At 39.8% G+C, this 27,835-nt stretch overlaps 1 protein-coding gene across 1 annotated transcript in view; it reads left to right on the top strand.

The window, feature by feature from the left end:
• The window catches only part of LOC149184114 (altered inheritance of mitochondria protein 32-like), a 38,395-nt gene extending 16,133 nt beyond the window's left edge, over nucleotides 1–22,262 (top strand). Inside the window, exons 2-4 of the mRNA XM_089415231.1 lie at nucleotides 20,974–21,059; nucleotides 21,662–21,967; nucleotides 22,181–22,262. Of these exons, the coding sequence (XP_089271357.1) occupies nucleotides 20,974–21,059; nucleotides 21,662–21,967; nucleotides 22,181–22,262 (474 nt within the window). The remainder of the gene's footprint in view (nucleotides 1–20,973; nucleotides 21,060–21,661; nucleotides 21,968–22,180) is intronic.
• Nucleotides 22,263–27,835: the final 5,573 nt, after the last annotated feature.

The raw sequence follows: 27,835 nt of genomic DNA on the forward strand, positions 1-27,835 counted from the left end.
TGTATGTTTTCCTTCAGCACAGCCCTTACATACACCTTTATGATTATTTCCAAAATCAGGCATCCCTGTCACCACCTTCCTTGCTTCGGGAAGAGCCTTGTAATGAAGGTGTCCAAATCTTTGGTGCCATAGTTCGGTTTGACGGATAGTATCACAAGTCATAGCTCCCAACGGACTCCCTCCAACCTGGTAGAGTGTACCAACTCTAAAACCAATTGAGATAGCTTCCTTGAAGCTCTTCTTCCACATGAGTACCTTTCCATCAGAGAAAGTTACATTGAATCCTTTGTCTTCCATGGCAGATACAGACACAAGGTTCTTCTTCAATTTGGGTACATAGAGTACATCTTGTAGATGGAGGACTTGTCCTTGAGACAAGTGGAGGGTCACAGTCCGGGTCCCTTTCACAGGATAAGTGGCATTATCCCAAGGATAATTTCTAGATTAGTATCCCTTTCAACCATGTCAGAAAGTGCTTCCTTGAATCCGATGATGTGTCTTGAGGCACCACTATCGATTAGCCAGACATCCATAGTGTCGGGCGGAGATGCAACTGAGAGAGCAGATATTAGAATATGCTCATTTCTTTTATCAACAACATTAGACTCCTCATACCTGGTATTTCTGGTCCTTTTAGAATGTGGATGGTTTCCTTCAAAGTGAGCCTTCCTCTTTCCTTTGGATTTGTCATTTCTTTGATTCCCATTCCTTCGGTTGTTGTTGTTGTCGTCACTATCGGGAGAATTCTTCTGGAAGGGGCATTCTCTAGCATAGTGTCCAGTCCTATGGCAGGTGAAACATTTACCCTTCTTCTTTTGAGTCTTAGTCCTTCCTTTGTCCTTGGAACCACCAGAGTTCTTCTTTCGGGAATGAGCAACATAGGCAGCATTTCTTTCATTATCAAATTCCTTCATCCTTGTTTCTTCTTGCATACATCTAGACAGAAGCTCATCAAAGTTAGGGATGGTATTATTGTTGAGAATGGTTGCCCTTAGGATCTCTGCACTATAAAGACCACGACAACACTTCACTGTACTGCTTCTTTCATTATACTTAAACTGTAATAATCATGTTACTACTGCTTCTGAGATCATATTCATGTCGAGATCACTAGATCTGAATACAATGGAGACTATTGATATGATATATCTCCTTTTTCAGGGATGCCGAGAATCAATGTCATCACCTAAACATACTTCATTAATCTGGTTATGCTGAGACAGTAATATATATGAAATAGATATAATATTCAAGATGACCTTCATTGATCCGAGAGAGTTGATCCGTCACTGCTCCGTTTGAGTATACCGAGACTGTAGCTCTTGATTTGATTGTCACTGCTTAGATTGCAGTAGACACAGTCATCATTGAAATTCTCTTCAACGAGATTATATGCCGAGACTGAGACAGTATCTTCAGGATCACTGTGATCTCTATTAGGCCGTGAATATGATTAGCCCAGATTTCATGCCAAAACTGCATCCTCATCTGAGATCTTCTCTGGTCCATCTATCCGAGATTTGCACCTGCAATTTGAGAATGTATTTAGCCCAGAACTTGCCTCACTGTTGTGTCCTCATCGAAGTCATTACTGTTCCATACAGCGGAGATCATAACTGTATCTAAAACCAAAACAAAGTGCAGTCAAACCCTATTGCGACTCCTTCATTTCTTGCGGATTCATTATTCCTCAACTGCGGCTATAATTGTCACACTTGTATGGCGTATATATATATCCCAAGTTCACGTAGAATGGCAGAGAGGAATGCAAAGTTCTGTTGCGTGAACAGGTCTCGTTGACTATGTTTTATTGAACCATTGACTGCGTTTATATTTCTTCATAAGCTTGTTGCTTACTGCGGCTAGGGCATCACTGCATCTAGGGTATCACCTGTGGCTAGGTATCTACAGCTGGGGCAACGTACATCAATGAGGGCATTACTTTAGTGACCAGCCTATCATTCATGATATCTCTCACCTTCACCAAAATCCCAGACGTGGAGAGGAGGAGACTACTCAAGAATGTGTTTAACAGCAGCAGAGGCATTTGATGGAGGTTCTTGAATCTTCCCTGTCACATGATCTAGGAGATCATGATCTTCTAATTTGAGATCTAATAACATCTTCCAGGCATGGAAGTCATCACTTCCAGTCAGCTTGTCATTCTCCCTGAATTCAAGCTTAGAGGAATCCATTTCCTTCGATGATGATTGCTATAGATAGAGTTTGTCTTCACCTCAGCTCTGATACCATGTAAAGTTTTGTAGATGTTCTATGCTAAGAGCAATTTCACTTTTCTCACAGCAATCATACAAGTAGATAAGCAAAATGCAGATAGAACATATAAGCAGATCTTACAGAAGACAAATCAGAAACAAGAAAAATGTATGTGTTTGTTTCGGCAGTCAATAGGATGCTTCAACCAGCAAAGTCTCCTTTGGACAGCCAGCCCAGCATGTGTCACAACAACCCTCCAAGCAGTAGATGAGTCAACCCAAGTCAGTTCTACAAAAGTCAACGCTGTCCTGAAAAGTCAACACAGGGGCAGCAAGCTAAAAGTCAACGCAACAGCAAAAAGGTCAACCCTTTGACCTCGATTTTTGTGCTAGGTAGTATGGCCTTCAAAAATCGAACCTCCCACAAGTTTTCAGCTTGTTTGGACCAAGCATTGACCAAAGTCAACGCTGGTCAAACTTCTGCGAAACCCCAGCAACAGAAAAATCCTCTTCGTCCTTCCCACGTGTGGCTGAAATTCGTCCTCCAGGTAGGTCGTACTTTTTAGGATGAGAGAGGAAGATGTGAGTTGTGTTGTGTTCAAATTCTCTCCAACTTTTCCTGTATATATATATTCATCAATGAGGGTGTGTGACACATCTGTTGGGCATGTGAGCCTACATTACAAAACTGGCTGACCTTTGCACATATAATTTATTAAGAATAATAAATTCAAAATATAAGTTCTGCTCATCGGATTAAGACTATTTTTATATGGATTTTACACCTCTCAAAAAGAGGAATCCCAAAAAAATATTAGCCTCTTAATCTGAGCATCAGAACATGGAGTTTGGACCTAGTTATCCAAATTTAACAGATATCATTTCATCAGAGACTATGTTCAGAAGGGAGTTGTGAAGCTTGAGTATATTTCCACTGATGAGCAGGTTGGAGATATCCTTACCAAAGCCTTACCACGGGGCAAGCATGTCTACTTCAGGGACAAGATGGGTGTGGCGAGGAACACCTTCCTCGGTAAGAGGGAGTGTTCAAATTTGGTACCGGAGGACAGGTGGTTCCCTTAGGCATGATCTTTGGCCTAGGGAAAAGTGTCCAAAAGAATTTAATTTTTCTCCTAAAGTGACTTTATAATTTTATAAAGTTAAATCTAATTTAAAAGTGACTTTAAGTGATAAAGTTACTAAGTCTAATTTTAAGTAACTTTTATAAAGTCAATGAAAAATTAGAAAGGAAAAGTGACTTTGGAAATAAATGACTAAGTGGGTCTTTATTAAAGTGGGGTGAATTAAAAAATAGAAAGTAAGATTTAAATGAGCATTTAATCTCAGCCATTGATCTAAATCTATTTTAGCCATTGGATTTAGAGATCACCCAAAAGTCACTTGGATCACCCAAAAGTCACTTGGAGTTATATTAAAGGAGGAAAAGGAGGAAAAGGTCATTCATTCTTTCATGAGCAGATTGGGAGAAGGAGAGCAAGAGAGCAAGAGATATTTCTAAGCAGGGAGGAGAAGGAGACAACAACTTAGCACACATTCCAAGGCAGCAGTTGAGCAGATTTGTACAGTTGATTCAGCACATAGTGAAAGGCAGATTTTTGCACAAAAATCGAGGAGCAGTTTGCTGATTTTTCTGCACACAAAACGGAGGCCGTACAACATTTATTGCTGTCCTGTTTTCTGTAATTTCCAGATTGTTGTGAGGCACGGGAAAGGAGATAAGTTGTAAATTTTCTTGCTGATTTTTTGCTGAATAATTCTCACTGTAAAAAGGCAATTTTCAGAATTAAAGAAGAGCTCTCAAACTGGTTTTCCCCAAGAGTTGTAGGGGGTTTTTCCAGGGTCAAGTTGACCAAAAATATTAGTGTTTTAATGTGTTTTAATGGCTGTTTTTGATTGCTGATTTTTAATTCTGCAATTTCCAGCATTCTGAAAAATTTCCAGAATTTGTGTTTTCAGCAATATTTTTTTTTTTTTTTCAGTCTGTTAAATGTATGGTTATGGGAATGGGCATTTAACTACATGGGAGAAATAAAGAGAAACTAAAAACCGGGGTGGGAAAACAGAAATTTCTACAAGGTCTTTTGGCCCCCATCCCCAAAACCCCAAGAACAATTACTTAGGTATCAAATTTCTTTGCACAAATTCGCTCTCTCCTCCTATTTATTGCTCCCCTCTATAACCTCCTTTGTCTTTGCTTCCGTGGCTTCGAATTCCCCCCCACCCTTTAAATGCCTAGACGCCCTCCTTATTTTCCCAAAATCTCACCGCCCTTCCATATAATATTATCAAGACTTTCAAACGGTTGCCACCCTCGCTATAATTTGTAATAGAGTACTGACCCTTTGTTAAGGTTCTTTGAGCTTTTACATCATGCTCACCTTTGATTGTTTAATATATATATATATATATATATATATATATATATTATAGGTTCTTTTAGTTTGCAAAATATATATGTATGTTATAATGTCTTATTCTTAGTTTGTATGTTATGGTTAATATATATATTATAATTTCTTACTTTTGGTTTGTATAACAATTAATATATTATAATCCTTTTGTATATTATATATTGTACTTCCCTTGCTATTTTGTATGATACATTGACTTTACCCTTTTATTTTGTATAATTATATATATTACGATGGTAGTACATATTTTAAGTTTCCCATATATATATATATATATATATATATATATATATATATATATATATATATATTGAGAGTTAGGTATCCACTTAGGACTTTCAATAATTAATTCATTTGACCTTTACATGGAAATTTTCATAATAAGTTAGTATATATACTAGCGCAGTGCATGCGATGCATGCATATGTAGCTATCATATGCATGCTAATAGTCATATTCTATCCATAATCTAAGATGGGGCATTACATATGTAGAATGGTTGCAATCTATGACCCATATCCTGCGAGAAAGCAACAATATGTGCCATAACATCTCTTCCCTCTAGGTAACCTACTCATAATCCTTATGGGGTTTAGGTAGAGGCTTTTAGACTTCTCTGATACATGTCACACAAGGATTGCTTTGAAGATGAGAAGCATTCATGGCAAAATGCATTTTGTGCACATGCAATTTTTGGGCACATAAGAATGACAAAGGTAGACATTGGTTGCACTTGCTTAGGATCCCTTTCAGACAACTCTGGGTTAGCTCCCATTGACTTCAGATAGAGATAGAGCATCATAAACTTTAAAGCATGATTTGGTAGGATTTGCTAGGTGTGCCACTTTCGAGAGTTGGAGACAGAGATGCACCTCTTTTTTTGATGTCCCCTATGCTAGGAGATTAGAGGACGCTATAACTACCTCTATAGGGACTCAGGAGGCTCCCTCTCCACTTTCTTTTGGTACCACGGTTAGATTTGCTTAGACCTCTTCATTAGGGACGTTTTTATTTTGAGCCACAAATCTCAACCCCTGCATGCAATGGCATGCCCTGATGACCAGACTGATTACTTCATACTTTCTTGTGGATCCATTAGATCAAAGCAACAAATGATAGGCAAAGTTCTAGGGTGCACCTGATAGTAGGATGATGAGACCTAGGGTTTCTCCTTAGTCTCCCTCTTTAGGAGACCACTCAATATTATTGAGATCGGTTCTCAGATGTCAGAACATACATTAAGCCAAATGTTGGAGCATTGGAGATATTAGCTCTAGATGGATTTAGAGTAGAGCACAACTTGCTCTTCAGACTACCTCCTAGTTCCAGAGGAGCAACCAAAGATCTATTTAGAATTTCCTTCTTTCAACCTCGGTTGTTAGGAGTAGGCAACCATGCTCCTTGATGGTTCCAGAAGGCTCGAACAGTGAGCTAGTGCCTAGTTCTCCCCCCTTGCGCTCAACCTTCATGCTCAAGACACCTTGACATCATGACCCCCATTGTTCAATCTCTCTCTATCTCTCTCTTGACGGGTTCTTGTGTTGGGTTTTCCACCTTTCCAGTCTTGGACAAGCTTAATGTTTTATATCTTTGTACCTTCGTCATAGTTTTATACATATATATAGGTTTCTTTCCTTGTATTATTTTGGCAATTTGTAGGAGTTTCCATGGCACTCCTACATTGTTTTCATACTAGTTGTACTCTTCAGCCCCCATTGATCTACTTTTGTGTTCATTTGTTGGACATTAATACAATTATCTTATCTTTTCTTATTGATGATATGTTCTCTGCTAGGTTCACTCAAACTCCAAATGTTCAATGCGTCAACTTTACTTGGGAGTCAAATGACTTGCATCTCTTCTTCATTATAATTGAGGACATCTAGAGCATCAAGGGAGTTCCAACTTACAATAGGTTTGTATAATAGAAACCATGCATCTGAATTGATTGGTTGTGGTCAAGCAACAACTATGGATAAAACGCTCCACAATTTCCATCACCTTGTTGAGATGGTCCAAAAACCCATTGAATCATTGGCTTCCTCGCCAAAGCAATGTGAGGTCTAGAAGGGTTGGCTAACCTCACATTCTTTTTAGCTGGTGTCTTTTGTGTCCTCCCTAGTTGTTTGTGGCATAAACATTAGTAATTTGAAATCAGATCCCCTTGTCTCGAACTAGAAAGGCTAAGGGTACTTGATGATCAACCTTCCATAATTGCTATCTTTCTAGGGAATTTAGGTCACACCATGTTGCGTGGCCATCTAAGAAGCTCTTGGGGTTTTCTTCTTCACGTCTTGTTTGTTTCTAAAGAGCTATTGCTTGTTTTATTGTATAATTAATGTACTTAAATTTCTTTTCTTTTCCTTAGAGCCTAACTTTCTACAGTTCATGATAGGGCCTTCATACTTGGGGTTTGTTTTTGGTGGCTTCTTCCAAGATTGAGGCTCAGGGGGGTTGTTTCCCCATTGCCTTATTTCTGTTGTGTTGTGATGTCTTGCTTCCTTTTTGGATTTTCGATCACAAGTTGAGCTGGGTTCTTTTGCTTTTTGGTTTGAAAGTTGGCATGAAGTGTATTTTGGGTTGCTGCTTTTATTCATCAAGGGGGCGTGAGGATCAAGACCCAAGGGGGAGACGACTGTTTCTTATGTGGGGAATCTCACAAAGCCATTGTTGCAATATCATCGTGAAGATTTTCCTGATTGGAAGGATCTGATTTTTGTTCTTTTTAGAAGTGCAATGGATGCTTAATCTCATTTTTTGGATTCTCTAGGTTCTGGTTGATTAACACAATGTTCGGTAATAACACGTCCCTTTGGGTGGGGTGTGCGGCCCACATGTTTCCCACACTCTAGGGGTGGGGGGACAGTTGGAGAAATGTTTCCCCACAACCCCTTTGGGGGAAACTTGGGGAAATGCATGGGTAAATGTTTCCCCAGTGTGTGAGGATGCATTTCCGCAAAAGGGGGGACCTTTGAGTGCCCCCTTCCCCCAAGGGGGGATGCTTGGGCCTCACCTCAGAATTTTTTGTCTGTCAACCCATGAAGATAGAATGTCTTCTCTAACTTACCTTTTGTATCCTTTTAATTAAATTTTTAACGTTACCATTAATTCTTTTAGGATGTTTGAGAGTTGGTTCCAACCTCATTAAAGTTCATATGGAGAAAGTAGAACTTCACATCCCATTTAGTATTCACAAGCTTAACAATTACAAGGATTTGAGGATTGGCAAGATTATAGCATTTCCACTGGATTGCACAATGATGAATTGTTTTGTTTTTTCTTTTTGTAATTTAGGCCTTCATATCTATTGAGCAAAATTATATACAAAAAATTATATTTTTGGTTTGCCACTAGGGAAACTGTACCAGAAATATAAAAGCATATCAGATGCTTTAAAAGAGGAGCTCCTAAAACAAAATAAATCATAACTAGATAGCTAAGCCCATAAGTGAGAGTAACTATAATTACAGGAAAACTATAAATACTATGTGCAGAGCTAGGAAAGCTGTGTTGAGTGCCTAAGAACAAAAAATTGAAGATTTACTTCATTTTTGACTGTTGGGAGACTCCACTTGGATAGGATCTGGGGCCTGGTCCTCCTCCTCTCTACTGTGAAGGTCGAAGTTGGCCAATATTTTGGCAAACTTGTTGAGCTTGTGGTCCATCTTGTTGACCTGTTGTTGTAGGGTGTCCACTGTCAAGACTCAACACAAAAGAGGATTCTTCTTTAGCCTCATTTCTCTTGACAAGAACCTTGCGCATAATGGTCTTTAGCTGCCAATATAAGTCCACGGTTTACATATATTAAGTGTGCCTGGTGCAAGTGTTGCCAGTGTCAGGAACCCACTGGCCAACATCTTCCTCCACCTGAATGGTCGAAGGAAATCATCTTGCTAATTTGAGTTTTTTGCTCAGCATTCTTCATCTCATCCTGGAGTGAAAGGGGAGTTAGGAAACTATATCTCGATGCAATTTCTTCCATGCTCGCCTGAGCATGCTTTCGAGGGTGAGGAGCTCTGCTTCCAAAGCTTTGATAATGAGCGGCAACCCTGCGAGACATGTTGGTAGCAGTGATAGATACTCGGTAGCTGTAGGGGCCACAAGAGGGAGTGTGATTTGCAACATTACAGAGCAGAGAGGGAGAGTAGAGAGAGCTGAGGAAGGTTGATGATATGAAAGGAGCTAGGAGGGTGTTATTGAAATTTGAAGCAGGATACAGAGTTGAGAGATAGATGGACTAGAGGGACACCAAAGCTGGAAAGGGGAAGAAGAAAATTGGCAAGGGAGTATAAGAATTATTGAGGTGGTGAGAAAGACCAACACAGAGTTGCAACAGAATTGTTCTCAACTCTGCTGGATAGAGCAAAAAACCTGGGGTGGGGAAATGGAAACCGCAACAATGAAACTCAAATGAGACAAAGAAACATTATAAAACTCACAAGGGGAGGGAGATGTCACAGTGAAGGTAGCTATAAAGACTCCATGGCAGTGTACATGAACCAATGACTAAATTGCCTGAGCAGGATAGCCACCGGACAGCCCATAATTGAAGTGTAATGAGTGACTATAGCAGGTGCGTTCATGATGAGGTGATGTTGTTGGAGCGGGTGATGGCCATTTCTGCGATGAATTAACTTAGGAGTACTTACCTTTGTCCGCATAATGAATGTTTGACGACAGTTGGAGGGAACACAGGGCATATGGCCTTTAAGCATCTGATTTGGTTGTGGTGATCACCCCACGTGGGGAATGGGATGAATTGCTATTGTTGGGATTTTATTATTATTATTATTTTATAATTTTAGAGTCTGGCACCCCTATGCTATGGACCTCGATGTCCCCTTATCCCCCCTGAATTTTCCTAAAATTGGTGTTGCTCCCACATGCCCCCCTTGTTCCTCTTTTTTCACCTAGGCTTCCTTTGTCTTGGAAACTTGGTGGAACATAGATTAATGATGATGGAGGGGCATCCAAAGTTCTGTGAGCGGGAATTTTTCCCTACTTTTTGACCGGATTTGGAAGTGAGGGGTTTATTTAGAGTTGGGCTCTGTATTAGTGGGTGTGGAGTCCATAATATTAAGTTTATTTTGACACGACATTGGGTGCAGAGTAGTTTACTTTGTTGTGGTTGTCCTTGATTCTGCATTGCATTCCTCTCAGTTGAGAATTGAGTGAAGTTTTAGGGTTTCCTTATTGTTTTTTTCCTTGAGTAGCCTGCCCTAATTTTAGTGGGTATTCTATTGCAAAAAACCCATATTCATGGAAGTCTTTACATTTAAATAGAATTTTCTCATAATCTAACTTCTGAAGATGGGTCCTCTTATCTATGTGTAGTTCTATCAATTCTGGAAGCCCTTGCTCTATAGTTCACATTGATAAAAAATACAAGCACAAGCATATGTACTGGCAATAGGCTAGGTTTTGTCCAAGTATTTCCCTATAGAGTTTGCAGTTGCCTCTAAGGTTTCAGATTCCCAGATGATGGAGGTGCTGCCCAAATGGGGATTGTTGTTGGGACTTACTCATTTGGGTCAAAATACAGAGATTACCTATTGAGATAAAGACCACAGGGGCTCATAAACCATGGTCTAATGCAAAATACACCGCCCTAGTTGCTCTTTAGCTGAAAATGAGAGCCAGAAACAACCTCTTCCAGAAAAGTAGAAGCAGACTTCAGTTTTTAGCTGGGGAGTTCAATGCTTCTGAACCCTACACCTCCATGGTTTCGGTGTTGGGTTGGGCCCCTGTAAATCTTAAATTTTCCAATAGCACTTGCCCTACCTAGAGTAAAACTTTCTTCTTTAGAGCATCTCGAGAAACCTTGAGTTTTGGCATTTCTTCAATATTTATATAAACCTTGACTAGGTTGGATGCGAAGCCTGGGCCCTCTTTGCTGTGGCTGTAGCAAGTTTTTACAAAGCAAGGAGTGGATTGGGACAGTGAACCACCCCATATCCCGGGGGAAACCATGAATGGAGATTAAATCAGTAGTAAGCTCAGAAGATACCAAGTTGAAGTACATCAACATATTGATTTCTCTGAAATAAGATGTTATCAGGATGTGCAAGCTAAAATTTTAGCTCAATCTTTAGGGTTTAAAATAAGATGTTATTATGGTATGCAAGCTAAAATTTTTACTAAATCAGAGACTGAGATCTTATTAGGGAGCTAAAATTTAAAGTTGACATGCCCAAAAGACATGCACAAGTTAAATTTTAGCTAAAGTCAAAGTTAAATTTTTTCTAAATCAGAAACTGCAATCTAAAATTTAGTTAAATATATAAACTAAGATGCTATTGGCACTATGGATGAGCAGACAAATAAACAGTTTATGATAGTTCTAAGTTTACATATGAACAAATTGAGTCAAGTGGTGATCAGTTGTATCTGATTTTGTTATGAATAAAATATATATAGATAATATAAATATAAATAATGGTGATAATTGTAACAATGATTAGTAAATTAGTACTAAAGAGGTATGTCTAAATGGGACATCACCTTCCATGAAGAGGCACCTGCCTAGGGTATATAAGTAGGCCCTCACTCTCATTTGTAACATCATTCTTATCCTTACTTTTAATATATATTCATGTATCTCAATGGAGATCCTTATATTCCAAGTCTTCTGGAGTATTTAACTTGAAGCACAAACTATGTTCATTCTATTTGGTATTAGAGCAGTGCGACCCTCTGGCCGCTCAACCATTGCATAGAGCTAGTCTGATCCAGCCTTTGGCTATCAACCTATCGTCAACCTTGTTTTCGTCATGATTCAAGCTACATAATTTTGGAGATTCTCCATTTCAGCATAGGGCCTTGGCCATTTAACAAAAAAAAGTTAAAAAAGAAGAGAAAAACAAAGGATTATACATACATACATACATACATACATACATACATACATACATACATACATATATATATATATATATATATATATATATATATATATATATATATATATATATATATATATTCATAAAAAAAGAGGAAGTAAAATTTGATTTAAAAAAAATACATTAAAAAAATAAAAGAATAAAAGAATCATATCTAAAAAAATTACATTAAAAAAATCAAAGAATCATTTCTAAAAAAACATAAAAAATTATATGAAAAATTAAATATATAAAAAAAGTGGTGGTACCTGGTTGACTCCTGACCACCAACACACTGCTTTGACCACACCATAGTCACCAGAGAGCCATAGCTCTGCTACTCAGAATTCGAACTTAACATTGGACAACCGTCGGAGCACTGCCGCTACAACTGGTTTGCTCCCCATTCTGCGGATGCCCAAGTCACAAGTCTGTAGCCATTCGATGTAGTCCCAGACACCACCACGTCACTACCCTTCGAGCCGCCTTTTGGTCCTCGAGCTACATTTCACCATCGCCAACAGTCGCTGTAGCCTTCGACCCACTGCTTCACCACCCAATTCATTGCTATCAAATCCCTGCTCCACAAATTCTTCCATATGAGAGTCATTTCCACTCTGCAATGCCGCTGCAGTTGCTGCCATTGACCAGAGCAATCTGCGTGCATCCATTGAAGATCACTAACTACTCCACCACCAAATTCTCTAGCCACCACCTTGTAAGTGCTTGTCTGGTCGTGTAGATCCACTCGCAAGTCTGTAGCCATTTGTTAAAATTGGACAACTAGGTCCAAACTCCATGTTCTGATGCTCAGATTAAGAGGCTAATATTTTTGTTGGATTCCTCTTTCTGAGAGGTGTAAAATCCATATAAAAATAGTCTTAATCCGATGAGCAGAACTTATATTTTGAATTTATTATTCTTAATAAATTATATGTGCAAGGTCAGCCAGTTTTGTAATGTAGGCTCACATGCCCAACAGATGTGTCTCACACCCTCATTGATGGATATATATACAGGAAAAGTTGGAGAGAATTTGAACACTACACAACTCACATCTTCCTCTCTCAACTGACTTGGATTGACTCATCTACTGGTTGGAGGGTTGTTGTGACACATGCTGGGCTGGTTGACCAAAGGAGACTTTGCTGGTTGAAGCATCCTGTTGACCGTCGAAACGAACACATACATTTTTCTTGTTTCTGATTTGTCTTCTGTAAGATCTGCTTATATGTTCTATCTGCATTTTGCTTATCTACTTGTATGATTGCTGTGAGAAAAGTGAAATTGCTCTTAGCATAGAACATCTATAAAACTTAACATGGTATCAGAGCTGAGGTGAAGACAAACTCACTTCAAGTGCTCTCCTCTCCACGTCTTGGGTTTTGGAGAAGGAGATTCACACTAGATTACGCCGGCCTAGTATGATGCCCTAAGGGAGAACGCAGTCATGAAGTCATACGCTATGCAATCATACGCTGGAGTTATGTATACGCTGTGCAAGGAGTTATGTATACGCTGGAAACACATATATAACGCAGAGGAGGTTCTGGCAGTCATATGATGGAGTTATGTATACGCAGGAAATGGATGGTTCTGAGATTTCAGATGGGTTCGAGTTCTTCTCTTTGATGGTTTAGAATTCTAGCTCGCATTCATTACAGGATAAGAGCTCACATGGTCTATATTCTCCTCACTTTGCCTCAAGATTTCTCACGTAGCAACTACAGCCCTATATATAATTCTCTCGCATTGGTACAAAACGCTCAGTCATGCCCTAATTCTCTGCAATGATATTGACACTAATTCTATGTGATGTATTATATTGAATCTCAGTTCAATTCTCTGTAATTAGATGTGAGACTAATCTTGTATTCTAGTATGATTCCTCTGCGTAATGTATTGGTATGGATCTCTGTTCGAATATGGTTTCCTCTGCATATTATAGTCTCAACATAACAGATCTCAGCTCAGTCATATGTGATCCCTTGACGTAGTAGTCCTGACACTGAAATACATGGTTTTGTATCCAATATAGTCATGACTTTGTCTCTAGCTTCACTAATATGTTGTAAGGTATAGCATGTAGCCGCAGTGATAACAAGCACGGAAGAACCGCAGGTAGAGCCGCATGCATAACATGATAGCCGCAGTGATACAGTCAGCCACAGTAATGAAACCATCGTCGAGATCCCTCACAGTCAATGAAGAATGCATACGCAATCAAAAGCATCGGAGCTATGAAGAGCCGCAGTCATATATGAAGCCGCAGTGAGCCGCAGTTATATATGGAAACGTAGTTAACCGCAGTTATATATGGAGACCTGTTCACGCATTCCTCTGCCATTCTATACATATATATGTTATACAGTAAAGGAAGGGTAGCCGCAGATGAGGAATAATGAAGCCGCATCAATGGAGACCTGTTCACGCACAATCGTAGCCAGCGGTTCACTCTCCACTCGCTCCAAGTGTACTCGCTGATATAATCTGAAGCACGCATTTGTATTACAGTGGCACGCTAGAATTACAGTGGCACCCTGATATAATCCGAGACTTCGTTTGAATTACAAACGTACGCGTTTGAATTACAGTGATATAATCTGAGGCACGCATTTGAATTACAGTAGCATAATCTGAGGCACGCATTTGAATTACAGTGACACACTAATGATCTCTGAGACATGCAATTTTGGAAGCTCATGATTCATATATATCTAAGGTTCTAATCTCAGCAGCAAGGTCACTATATTCTCTCTGGCACGAAATTTATGTGGCTCGAATTTTCTCTATCTCTGGCATCGCATCACACTACACTACAGTGGACTCGAATTGTATTCAATATGGCTAGGCTCACATTACAGTTATGAATGTTCGTATGGCAGAGACATATGGTTATAGGACAAAATATGTTACAGTGATATGTGATACAGTTTATCCATGACAGAAATTTCAGATATGATAGTGACCTTAGTGCATAAAAGTGATGACTGTATATGACAGTAACTTGGATGAGATATGTTTAGGAGCAACTATCATCAGATTAGAAGTCAGAGGGCTAAGCTACTACCTTGGGTCTAGGAATCTGGAACTATAGCCTAGCTGCTTTGCTAGGCTGCAAGCCATAGCAAGCAGCTAAGGCTGATATACATATGGTTGTATAATGAAGCAACAGAAGTATAACAGCAGCATGATGTAGCAACAAGGTGTTGTAGCATAGCAGCAGCATGATGATGAAAGAGACAGCATGATGCAGCATGATGGGCACATTAGTAAGGAGCAGCATGATGATGGGAGCAGATGGGAGCAGCTCAGTGACTAGGTGTAGCACAGTGACGGATGCAACATGAGTACAAGCTCCAACACTATGTTGGGTGAAGCCGTCACCTTGGAGAATCAGTTGAAGCAGAATGTCTTCAACTGATCTCATTGTTACAGAAGCTGATCTATGCTTAGATCTAGACAAGTCAAAGTGTTAACTTCTGTTGTAAATGTACTCTCTCTCTCTTTCTCTGCTGAACTTTGAAGATAAAAGAAGAATTGATCAAGGGTTTCCCCACACGTTGTGGGGTTTGTCCCTGGCTCGCGCCACATCTTGTGTCAAATGAGTTCAAAGACTTTAGCAGAGAAGCTGGCATTAAGAGGGAGACTACCACTGCATATACTCCTGAGCAGTATGGTGTTGCTGAACGCAAGAATAGGACTATTGTGGAAGCTGCCCGTGCCATGCTATGTGACCAGGGTCTTCCAAAGTTTCTGTGGGGAGAAGCTGCAAATACTGTTGTGTACATTCAAAACCGATGCCCTCATTCCGCTTTGGACTCCAAAACTCCCGAAGAGGTTTTCTCTGGTAAGAAACCTGATGTCTCACATTTTAGAATTTTTGGATGTCCTGTCTATTTTCATGTGCCGAAAGAAAAGAGAAGTAAGCTGGATGCTACCGGGAAGAAAGGAATGTTTTTGGGCTACAGTGAGACTTCTAAGGCATATAGAGTATATGTACCTGGTCAAAGGGAAATAGAGATAAGCCATGATGTCACCTTTGACGAAGATGCTTCCCTAAAGAAAGTAGTAGATCTTCCTAGATCTGAAGAAAACCATGAAGAAAGACCTGGAAATCTGGAAGAACCCCAGGATGAGACTATGCCTGATGTTGAAGGGCCAATGGACCCTATTGATCCTTCCCCTTCTCTAGGAAAGAGGCCATAATGGCTCAGGGACACCCTCGAAGATGCTGAGGGTCATGCTGCCCTAAGGGAAACATTCCGAGAAAGCAAGAAGCCGTGTAGATACCAAGGGTATCTAGTTGCCATGAGTACTATTATACAATCTGAACCTGGATCTTTTGAGGAAGCCATCAAGCATCAAGTCTGGAAGGATGCTATGCATGAAGAATATGAGGCTATTATGAAGAATGATGTCTGGGATGTGGTCCCGAGACCGAAGGAAAAATCTGTTGTCACCGCTAAATGGCTCTACAAGATTAAACATGGATCTGATGGGAGTGCTGAAAAGTTTAAGGCAAGATTTGTTGCCCGTGGCTTCTCTCAAAAGGAAGGATTTGACTATGACGATATATTTGCACCTGTGGCTCGATATACCACCATCCGATCCATCATAGCCCTTGCTGCTACGCAAGGATGGAGTCTTCATCAGATGGATGTCAAGACCGCTTTTCTGCATGGTGCAATAAAGGAAGAGGTGTATGTAGAACAACCTCTGGGATTTGAAGTTCAAGATCGAGACACTTATGTCTGCAGGTTGAAGAAAGCCCTCTATGGGTTAAAGCAAGCACCCAGAGCTTGGTATGATAGGATGGATAGTTACTTGATGAAGCTGGGCTTCACTCGAAGCAATGTTGATCCAAACCTTTAATGTTGAGGAAGGAAAGCCTCTCATTCTAGTGCTGTATGTGGACGACCTCTTCCTGACAGGTGATGACCCTCTCATTCATCAATGTAAGAGGGAGCTTGCTGCTGAGTTCGAGATGAAAGACCTAGGACTGATGCACTATTTCCTAGGCCTAGAGGTCTGGCAGAGACCTGGAGAGATTTTCCTTTCTCAAGGAAAGTATATTGTGAAGCTTCTGGAAAGATTTGGGATGGTGGACTGTAAGTCCGTGTCGACACCAATGGAACTCAACTTTAAGAAGTTGAGTGGCAGCGCTGCAGGGCCTATCTTGGCCAATCCTACTGAGTATCGTCAACTCATAGGAGCTTTGATGTTCTTAGTGAACACCCGTCCGGACATATGTTTTGCAGTGAATACTTTGAGTCAACAGATGGTTGAGCCTCATCATTTTCACTGGGTTGGTGCCAAGAATCTTTTGAGATATCTTCGGGGCACGATAAACCATGGGCTGAGATACACTGCCGGGAGTGTGATACTCTAGGGATATACTGATGCCGATTGGGCTGGTAGTGTGGTGGATCGTAAGAGCACATCTGGATGCTGTTTCAATCTTGGTTCTACTTCGATCTCATGGATGAGCAGGAAGCAGAAGTCGGTGGCTTTGAGCACTGCGGAGGCCGAATACATTGCTGCTAGTATGGCCTGTTGTGAAGCAGTTTGGTTGAGGAAGCTCTTTAGTGAGCTGTTCCAACATGTGCTAGATACCACCGTAATACTCTGTGATAATCAGAGTGGGATTCGTATGACTGAGAATCCTGTGTTCCACGACCGATCCAAGCATATTGATATCAGGTACCACTTTATCCGGGATATGGTACAGCGAGGCGCCGTAAGGCTCGATCATATAGGAACTGATGAGCAGGTCGCGGATATTCTCACTAAGCCCCTGGGGAAGGTCAAGTTCCTAACCTTCCGTGAGAATCTTTGTGTCATGGAAAGACCCTATGATGTGGGTCCTGTTGGACGATGAGCTCTGGGAGCTCTGGGGGGCTTTGGGGATAGCTTCTCGGAGCTATAAGCACTCATAATGCTTCTGCCCCACCCTTGTGATTATTGAGCTGGTTCGCCACTCATTTAATCTGTGCCCCATATGCATCCTACCCATTGAGTTCAGGGCTCATGGGAAGTACCTCTCATTTGGCCAATGAGGTGTGGAAAAGCTAGAGACTATTAGCAAAGACTGATGGACGCATCAGAGATTTCCGTACTCTCTATCTAGGATGGCATGGTCCAACCACTTGATCTGGGATCAAGATTTGTGAGGTCTGGGACCTCTGGACTGATTATGTCAGTCGGGGAATGATGTCTTTGTGACTGACCCACTTCTGTTCTGAAATAAAGAAGCCAGCAAAGCAAGTTTCGGCGGGATGACTCACGATGTTAATTGCACTAATAGATGGAGTTCTCCCTAGTTGAGAGGGAGTGTTAAAATTGGACAACTAGGTCCAAACTCCATGTTCTAATGCTCAGATTAAGAGGCTAATATTTTTGTTGGATTCCTCTTTCTGAGAGGTGTAAAATCCATATAAAAATAGTCTTAATCCGATGAGCAGAACTTATATTTTGAATTTATTATTCTTAATAAATTATATGTGCAAGGTCAGCCAGTTTTGTAATGTAGGCTCACATGCCCAACAGATGTGTCTCACACCCTCATTGATGGATATATATACAAGAAAAGTTGGAGAGAATTTGAACACTACACAACTCACATCTTCCTCTCTCAACTGACTTGGGTTGACTCATCTACTGGTTGGAGGGTTGTTGTGACACATGTCGGGCTGGCTGACCAAAGGAGACTTTGCTGGTTGAAGCATCCTGTTGACCGCCGAAACGAACACATACATTTTTCTTGTTTCTGATTTGTCTTCTATAAGATCTGCTTATATGTTCTATCTGCATTTTGCTTATCTACTTGTATGATTGCTGTGAGAAAAGTGAAATTGCTCTTAGCATAGAACATCTACAAAACTTAACACCATTCGACGTAGTCCCAGACACTACCACATTGCTACCCTTTGAGCCGCCTTTTGGCCCTCGAGCTACATTTCCCTGTTCCCAACAGTGGCTGTAGCCTTCGACCCACTGCCATCGCCACCCTATTCACTGCTATCAGATCCCTGCTCCACGAATTCTTCCATGTCACAGCCACTTCCACTCTGCAACGCCGCTGAAATTGCTGCCATCGACCAGAGCAATCTGCGTGCATCCATCGAAGATCATTGATTGCGCCACCACCAAACGCTCCAACCACCACCTTGCAAGTGTGCTTGTCTGGTCGTGCAGATCCACCCTAACGTTTTTCAACAACAAAAAAACCGTTGTATTGACGTTTGTTTATCTGCACTAGCCACACCATACATCCATTTATTTATTTATTTTGTTTCGTATAGACATAAATCATCACAGCTACTATACAAGTCAACCATGCATTTTTTTAGACGCCCTACAATCAATTAATCGATTATCGGGCCATACAGTGCATAAGTTGAACACATTAAAGGCATAAAGTGACATTCATTAAAGGTTGTGACGTTTGACCATTCACAATAGATGTCTTGGCTTGGTAATACTTTATGAAGAGGGGGTTAATGAAAGTTAAGAATTTTTGGTAATAAAAGGAAGTTCCATTTGAAAAGAGAAAAGATTTAATTCCATTTATATTTATTGAAAGTACAAGCTAATAAATGGATTATAAAAAGTCAATTGAAAATAAATGAGCATTTTTATTAAAAAGTGAAGCAAATATAATAACTCTTTATAAAGAGAGAATAATATAAGGTGGGAATATAAGTGGGAAGAAAGAGCATAAAAATAACTTTTAGTGGTGAAAGCAAGTAAAATTGAAGAAAAGAAAGCAATCAATATGAGTTCCACAAAACAATCATTATTTTGGACTAAATGTTCGTTTTGTATAACATACATTGAATATCCATGGATTCATAAAAATTGCGAAATATGTTGTCCAACATGTTGAAAATTATTTTATGCAGAAGAATGTCAAGATGATGTCCTGATGCAAATGATAGAATGAGAGGAAAAACTTGCCAAACTAGAACAAAAAATTAATAGAAAAGGAAGAGGAAATTTTGCATCTAAGGGACCATAGCCAAAAATTACTTGTGAAGGTCAAGAAATTCAAGGAAAGAAAGAAATTCAATGAGATTCGATCAGAGAAAGAAGAAAATTTGCGCTTAAATGACATGAATCAAAGGTTATTAAAACAAATCAGAGATCTAAAAGATGAAAATCTTAAAAGTCAAAATGTTGAAAATAAAGTTGATGAATCAGAAACCAAAGAATTTTTACGTCTAAGAAACCATAATCAAAGTCTACTTAATCAAAGTCTACTTAATCAAAGTCTACTAAGTCAAATTAAGAAATTTAAGGATGATAAGAAATCATTAAAAGACAAGTTAGAACAACTTACTCACAAAGAGGTATCAAAATCTCCAGTCATAACAGTCCAAGTGAAAGATAAGGGAATGAACACTGATTCAGTCAATATCACAACTCAAGAAGAGGATATACCAATTGAAGTGAAGATGTACTCAGAAAGTTTCATTTCAAACATCAGAGATTTCAAGTGAAGATTATATAACTACATTAGTGCCCACAATAAATCAGGAAATCACCACACACGTGTTAATGGAAGGTCAAATAAGATTAGCTCCTTATCTACATCTGAATCACAAGAATAAACATCACAATCAATCTACGAATCTGTATCACTCAGAACAAGAACCACAAACTTATCTTCCGAAGACTACTAATGTCAGTACAATTTAGTCTTGTGATAACAATTCACACGAAGTATCCAGTAACCACAAGATTGTCCCTTCTCAGTATGGCAATTTTATTTATCACTCCAAAGGTCATATCAACTTGTATCGACAAAGATGACAGTCCCAAGACGAGAATACATTCGAAACATAAAAAGAGATCAAACCTTTTCATCAACAAAGCTTTGAGGACAAAGCTTTATGAAGAGGAAGACAATGATATGAATAAAAATATATAAATAGTATAAATATAAATAATGATGATAATTGTAATAATGATTAGTTAATTAGTACTGAAGAGGTATGTCTAAATGGGACATTATCTTCCATGAAGAGGCACCTGCCTAGGGTATATAAGAAGACCCTCACTCTCATTTGTAACATCATTCTTATTCTTACTTTTAATATATATTCTTGTATTTCAATGGGGATCTTTACATTCCATGTCTTCTGGAGTATTTAACTTGAAGAACGAACCTTGTTCGTTCTAGTTTTATTACACAACAGGATTTTTCTTGTTCACAGTACAAATGCAGTGAAACTAGGTTTAGTCCAAAGATTTTACAAAGTGGTAACTGGTTCCAGATTCGTGAAGTCAGGCATCACAATCCACATGTGGGCAGGGTCTCTTTATTTTATCTAATTAGCTTTTGTTGGTTGGTGCCTGACTCTTTGATTGAAGTTATCTATGTTTACATTTTTTACATGGCCATTAGTGGTTAATTGTCTCACTGTCAATACTTTGTTGGAGCAGACACACTTTACAATATGCGAGGGGCGGGATGGAACAGATACTTCAAACGGAGATGTTTTGATATTTCCAGATATGATCAGATACAAGTAAGTTATATGCTCCACTTTTCATTTTTATTGTTTTTGGACTTGTTTCTAGGAGTTTTGAGCATGCTCTTATGTAAAATTTGGTTATTGTAGCTTTTCAACTTATTGGTTATGCTATTTCAGTGTTGCTTGCATGATAGTTAAAAATTAAAGGTGAACAGAGACTTGAATCGGCTATTGAGGTTGGAATGTGTAATAGATTAGGGTGCTTCTGGTAGTTACCTGGTGTGTCAGGACTTGGAACTAATCTACTCGTAGCTGTATTAGTATGTCTTTTGGTCAAAACTCACTAATTCATTTTTTATGGCACTATAAATTAGAGTTTCTGGGTTACAACACTTGTTTTTTTCTATAGATTGTGTTTTTATTTTTATTTTGGGCAAATCATTATAGCTTAAACTCAGATTGTTGTCACCTTTATTAAGTACAATTCACTCTATCATCAGTCTGTGTGAAGTTGCTTTTACACATTTCAAGTGAATGGTAATGAAATGTCCAGCATCTTTGTCTTTTAAAGCAACACTTGAGGTTGAGATTTAAGTACTTAAGTCTTACACTCTTCTCTTCTATATTTTAATGAATCACTGGTTTTACTGATGCAGGGGTTTGACACACTTTGATGTTGATACCTTTGTGGAAGAGGTGATTGTCAAAGATACAGAATGGCTTTCAGGAAATCCTGAAATACTCACTGGATCACATATCTTTGTATGTTCACATACTAGTCGAGATCGAAGGTGTGGTGTTTGTGGACCTGCTCTTATCAAGAGATTAAAAGAAGAAATAGAATCTCGAGGCCTTAAAGGTCATGTAGCTGTGAGTCCATGCTCACACGTTGGTGGTCAAAAATATGTTGGGAACCTTATAATATATGGTCCAAATGTTGATGGTGAAGTTACTGGTCACTGGTGAGATGTCTCTTTTAGTCATCTCAATCTCTGTGGTTAAAAATTGTTTTAATTTTTTTGCATTACTGTCTTACTCATGGAGTGCAGTTTCCCTTGAATAGCATTTTTATTATTTCGCTACATCTTTGCACTAGTTGTTTGGACTTATAATTGTACTTGAAGTTTACAGTGTATGGAATTGATTGGAATCATGAACATTTGTCCACTTTTCAGGTATGGCTATGTTACTCCAGATGACGTGCCAATTCTCCTAGATCAGCACATTGGAAAGGGGGAAATAGTAGATCGACTTTAGAGGTCTGCCTTTTGGCTTCTTGCCCCATGGCTCCTTTCTTTTGATAATAACTTTCTAAATATTTTTTTGAACTCTACATATATCTATAAAGTGGGAAATGATAGGAATGTTTTGAGTCCCTTGTTCTGAACGTCTTTCTAAGAGTACACAAGCATGCAGAATTTAGCACTCTATCGCATAATAGTTCTGTTCCGCCAGCGGCCAATTTTCCCGTGTTTGCAATGTTTTTCGAGTATAATTCAAAATGCATCGCATCAACGGTTATCGTATCGGTGGGTCGCAAGTCGGCATTTCGCTATCATCAAAACCAAAGGGGCAGGGCCTTCACTTAAGACATGCATGCGACCCGATGCGTCGGACCTGATGGCGATATAAAGGATTTTTTATAAAATTTCAGGTCCGCGCGGGGGCCATTTTCAATGTATTTTGTGTGTTCTCAATGTATAAAGGAAATACAAAGGAAGCCTTGGTGAGTGCCGATAGCGATGAAGCCCGGTCCCGAAAGGGTCCGGGAAGTGAAATTTATATATTTTCAGGTCCGTCAAAAGCAAATTCTTCATGTTTTTCAGTGTTTTTATGTATTTCCAAGTATAAAGAAAAGAAAAGGATTGGAGGTATTGGCCCAAATCGCTTCGGCATATCGCAATCGAGGAAACCAAGGGTGCTCAACGTTTTCATATATATGCTGATGCGATGAGACCCGGACCCGATGGGTTTCCGGAACAAAATTATTTAATATTTCAAGTCCGAGAGGAGGCATTTTTCATGATTTTGCAGCATTTTTACATGTATTTGCAAATATAAGGAAACAGGGGATCGGCCCGGCTAAGATATGCGATTGTGACCCAAATGGCGGACCCGATAGATGATTGAACCATGCTTGAGGACTTTTAAAGTCCAAATGAAGCAGTGATGGGCAGGAATGAGTAGTTTGGCGGCGTTTCACTGTTTATAACCAAAACAGTCATGCTGAGTTGTTTTAATGTTCAACGACTACAATTAACCAACAGTATGGCCGAGAAGGAAACAGGACACCGCCGATCACTTCAGAGCATTCAATGGTTATGGGTTTCATTGATATCTCACACCACCTGCCCAAGGAGGACTGCAGAGCACCAGAGAGGGTCAAATCCCTCTCCAAACATAGTCAGATTTGTATCAGAGGCCCATTTCAAAGTGTAAATGTCGTTGGTGACCATTTATGATCCCTCCACGCATTGTTTAGCAGAGATATTTTGTAATGTAACACCATATATACCCATAACAAAGATGAATCAGGTTGATGAGTGTTTGATGAATGATAGTGTGTTGTAGCCTTTAACTTCTGGAGACTGTAAATACTATGAGACCTACAACTTCTGGTCTTGATTTCCAACTAATACAAGCTTCTTTTGTTGTCATTTGCTCACTGCTCACTTCTTCTATGTTCCAGGTTGTGCCTACTTGCAATTAGTTGATGTGTTGTAAATGTTTAACATCAGAGGGGCTGTCATCCTGCCTTTGTGTTTTAATTTAGTGGTTCATCGAAATTGTTTGCAGATTGTTGTTGTGTTAACGGGAAAAGTGTCTATTCAGAACGACCCTATCCCACTAAGGTGTGACAGTGACCTTAGAAACAAATAGAGAAAACTACTTTTGTATTCTTCTTTATGAACTATAAACAAAGAGAAATAGGATGAACCAACCTGTGTCTTGCGCTAGTCCTTTGATCCAATCTCTCTCCTCTTTGACAGCTTCCAGCTACCTGCTCCCTTACTTGCCCAGCTTCACCAAGTACCTGCAAGATCACAGAAGAAGGAAAATATACAAAGACATGGGTTTATATTCATAAAAAGCTTAGGATCAGATTTAAGCTAAACATACAAATGTAACAAACATCAATGATACACAAGCATGTAGGAGAAACTCAAATAGTTTTATTGATATAAAAAGAAGATCCAGGAGGAGTTACAACCGATGATTCCTGATCCAGCATCAACCTCCCAGCAAAGAAGCCCCTCTTCACCTCCAACAAAGCATAAATCACCCAATACTCTGATATCTATCTCAAAACCAACAACAATTCTCTGCAATGTACAAAATTCTAGCCTCCGGATCTCTGGGATGAGGGATCCATATATAGATGTATGCAAGGAGTATGAGTCAGCTTATGATTTGACTAGTGTCTTCTCTATCAGTTCTTGCTTCCACTTGGAGACTGAGAACCTCTTACTCATCTTTGGTCGAATTCAGTGAGGCAAGTGTCATTGGAGAAGATTCTGGAAGCTTCCATTGTCTCTCCACCTCGTGGAATGACTCTGCCACTTGTCATTTCCCGCTCAACGCACCCTAGTAGTGCATTTAGGTGCGTTGCAACGCACCTAGCTAGTGGACTTGGGTGCTATGCAACACACTTGGCTAGTGGAGCAGCTGAAATGATCCTGATTTGACTGATTCTGAGCAGTTTCTGGTGGAGAACTTCTGGGAGAAGCTGTAATTTGTTGACCTTGTTCCTTTAGGAGTTAGAACAACACTTTTAGGGAATTAGGAGCCCTTGGTTTATGGACATTTCATGCTTAGAGCTGTAAGAAACAAAAATGTCTATAACAGTTGGCCCCTAAAGTATGAGGTCGTTTATCGGGTGAAATGCTTTATTAGGAGGATCCGAAGTTCTTTCAATGCTGGGAGGAGACCTGTAATAAGATACAATACAATACATTATCTTCATATTGTTTTCATGATCTAGCTGAGGTAGGCATTCCCATACTCAGCTTTATAAATTCATTTTCATGTACATAGGATAAACAATCGTATGATGGTAGACTGATGATTCTGATAGAGCCATCATCCTTTTGGTAGGATGATTATCTGTGCTACAATGTTGTACATTTCAATGTCTTTATTTTCCTGAATATATATCGCAGCCCGTATGGATGAAACTAGATCCGAGGTCTTCAATCTCGTCTGATCTTCACTCGAAGTACAAGTCGATCCATGTGAGAAATGTTTTGAGGTCGAACATGGAAAGACATCGCTTGATTACCAGTCAATGATGTAAACTGTTAACAAGCGCGAGAGGAATCACCGATAATGATAATGACCCTCAAAGTACTGCAGTACAATTCACGTGGTGTGAATAAAGGACTTGGCGTCGAACACCATGCAAAATCTTTCGGTCAAAGGTCATTGATGTATACCTATCGCCGGAAGTGAGAAACTTGCCATTGAGGCATGCAAGCTTCAAAGTACTGAATGGGGTGTTCCTAGATCAACTTCTTAGATAATGAGCTGGTGTCGACAAGAAGCGATCCGTCAAAGGAGGGCCTTAATGAATCCCACATCAATGACACGGAACGGAGCAAATGATTTTGATGGAAGTGAAAATGATCTGATGATATATGGTTTAGGATGGCGGTCATGAAAGAATGAAGTATAATGTATGGTAGTGGATGGGACACAGGTGACTTCTCTGGATGACTTCTCTTGAACATGTCGGCGACACTTATGTGATGGATTGGTAGCATTTACCCCAAATGTGGATGGTATGGTGTGACCATGGTGATGTGACCGGTGAATGAAACAACCCAACCCGACTCGGGCACGGAGTGGAAGTGTCATGTTCAAGAGCGACTTGCTACCAATAAAGATTCTTTGAGTTTTCTTCCCAATTTTTCCCCAGTCATTGCTGACCAGTACCTCTTTATTTTTGTCAAGCTTGAAGAGGATAACATATGCTTGTTCTATAATTTTCCCTTCGAGCAAACCCATCGCTATGTTTTAACGAGCCTAGCGATAGTGAAACTCGTTCTCGTCTAAAGACAAGTTTGTCGCTATTAATCTTTTTAACGAGTCTAACAAAAAATATAACTCGGTCCTTTTCATTTTTAGAGAGTCTGAAAAGGTACGTAAAGGTAACTCCGAAATTCCTTTTTCATCATCTAATCCCTTAAGTCCGAAAAAGTATAAAACAATACAGAAGGGATGAATTTTCAATACTTTTAACGAGCCGAACAAAACAAGCGCTCGATCTTTTTGTGCAATAATCCCTCAGGTCCAAAAAGATTAAAATCTAGAGGAGGGATAGCACTTCCTGTCGCTTTAACGAACTGGAAGGCCAAAACTCGGCAATCTCTTCATATTTTACGAGTCGGTTGAAAAGATCTTAAAGAAGACTCGTCTTTTGAGGAACGAGTGATAAAATGGGTAGCAGCTGATTCCAGGTAAGGTTTGGAATTTTCCAATCACGGTAGTGTCACAAGGATGGCTAGTGAAATCACTCTTCGCAGTTGTTCCTCAAAATGGGTAAACAATCAAATGGAGGTGAATGATCGGCCAATGGAAAAGTGGAGGTGACGGTGCAAACACGACCAAGGCTTTAATGGCTGAAATGCTTCATTCACGGTGGTTATTTACCGGGGAATAGTTCATTTTTTAACGAGCTTAAACGGGGGTGGAAACATTTGCTCATGTCTTATGTTTATTTTTTAACGAGCATGAACTATGTGCTAAAACTGCTTGATTAATCCAGTCATATGATAAGAATGTCTCACATAAAAATGACAACTTTTAGATTTTTGCCCCACATCCTTTCTTTATGCAAGTTAGGTGACGACTAATCCTACGAGTTTAAAGGGTTAGCCTATGGGTTTAAAAGGAGGACCTAAAAAATTAAAAAATAAATAGTCGCCCTTTGCTTGCACTCCAAAAGGTTTGCATGCCCCCAGGTATAAAATATGGTTTCAAGGTTACCCCTCAATTTGTAGACAAAACATTTGTTCCATCAGGAGAGGCCTACCTCTTACAGGTCACCCAAAGATTGCTCTATTCGCGGTGCAAAAAAAACACTTCTTCGGCGATATCTACTGAGATAAACAATGGCGAGCGACGACGTCCGCCAACTCACATAACTTTGACAAGAGAATCTTATTCTAGAATAACCCCTCTTCCACCGACGGATGGGGTACAGACTAGTCATATTCTCCCGCGGAAACCTATCCTATACCCGAAGTTTTCCTGCCGAAGCAGACCAGGATGCATGCCCCCTGGGTTTTAGTCATATCCCTCCGAATTACTCGCGCTCATCGGGAGGACGGACTGGGGATTGAGACATTTCTTGTGTGAAGAGACCATTTAGGGACGGTATATGACTATTTGCTATGCATGATCCGGGAAATGAAAGCTGGTCCACGAGCTTGACCACTCTTCCCTCGTGCGGAAAACACATTACTCTAAAGAGTGAGGAGACGATGGCTCCCATGCAATAAATATAGTCTCGTCCAAGGAGTAGGTTATAATCCAAGGGTCCTTGAACTACCATGACGTTCATGCGAACTGTCTTCCCTCTCAATGTTATGGGCACATCGGGAAGGATCCCTAAAGGTCGACTGGTTCCTTTATCAAAGCCTGTCAGATTTCTCATCTCAGGCGAAAGCGATGGCGAACCAAGCGCTTTCCAAGCAATAGAGGAAAGGATACTCACAGAAGCCCCCTCATCTATTATGGTTCCAGCCATGACCATTCTATATATTTGAACGATAATTCGGAATGGTATGCTTGCTGGCAAACGGGGTCTGCCCAGTTGATTCCAGTCGAAG

Source organism: Pinus tabuliformis, chromosome 3_2 (genome assembly GCF_031772625.1).
Source record: "Pinus tabuliformis cultivar Carrire ecotype Pingquan chromosome 3_2, CPIR1, whole genome shotgun sequence".
NCBI classification, from domain to species: Eukaryota; Viridiplantae; Streptophyta; class Pinopsida; order Pinales; family Pinaceae; genus Pinus; species Pinus tabuliformis.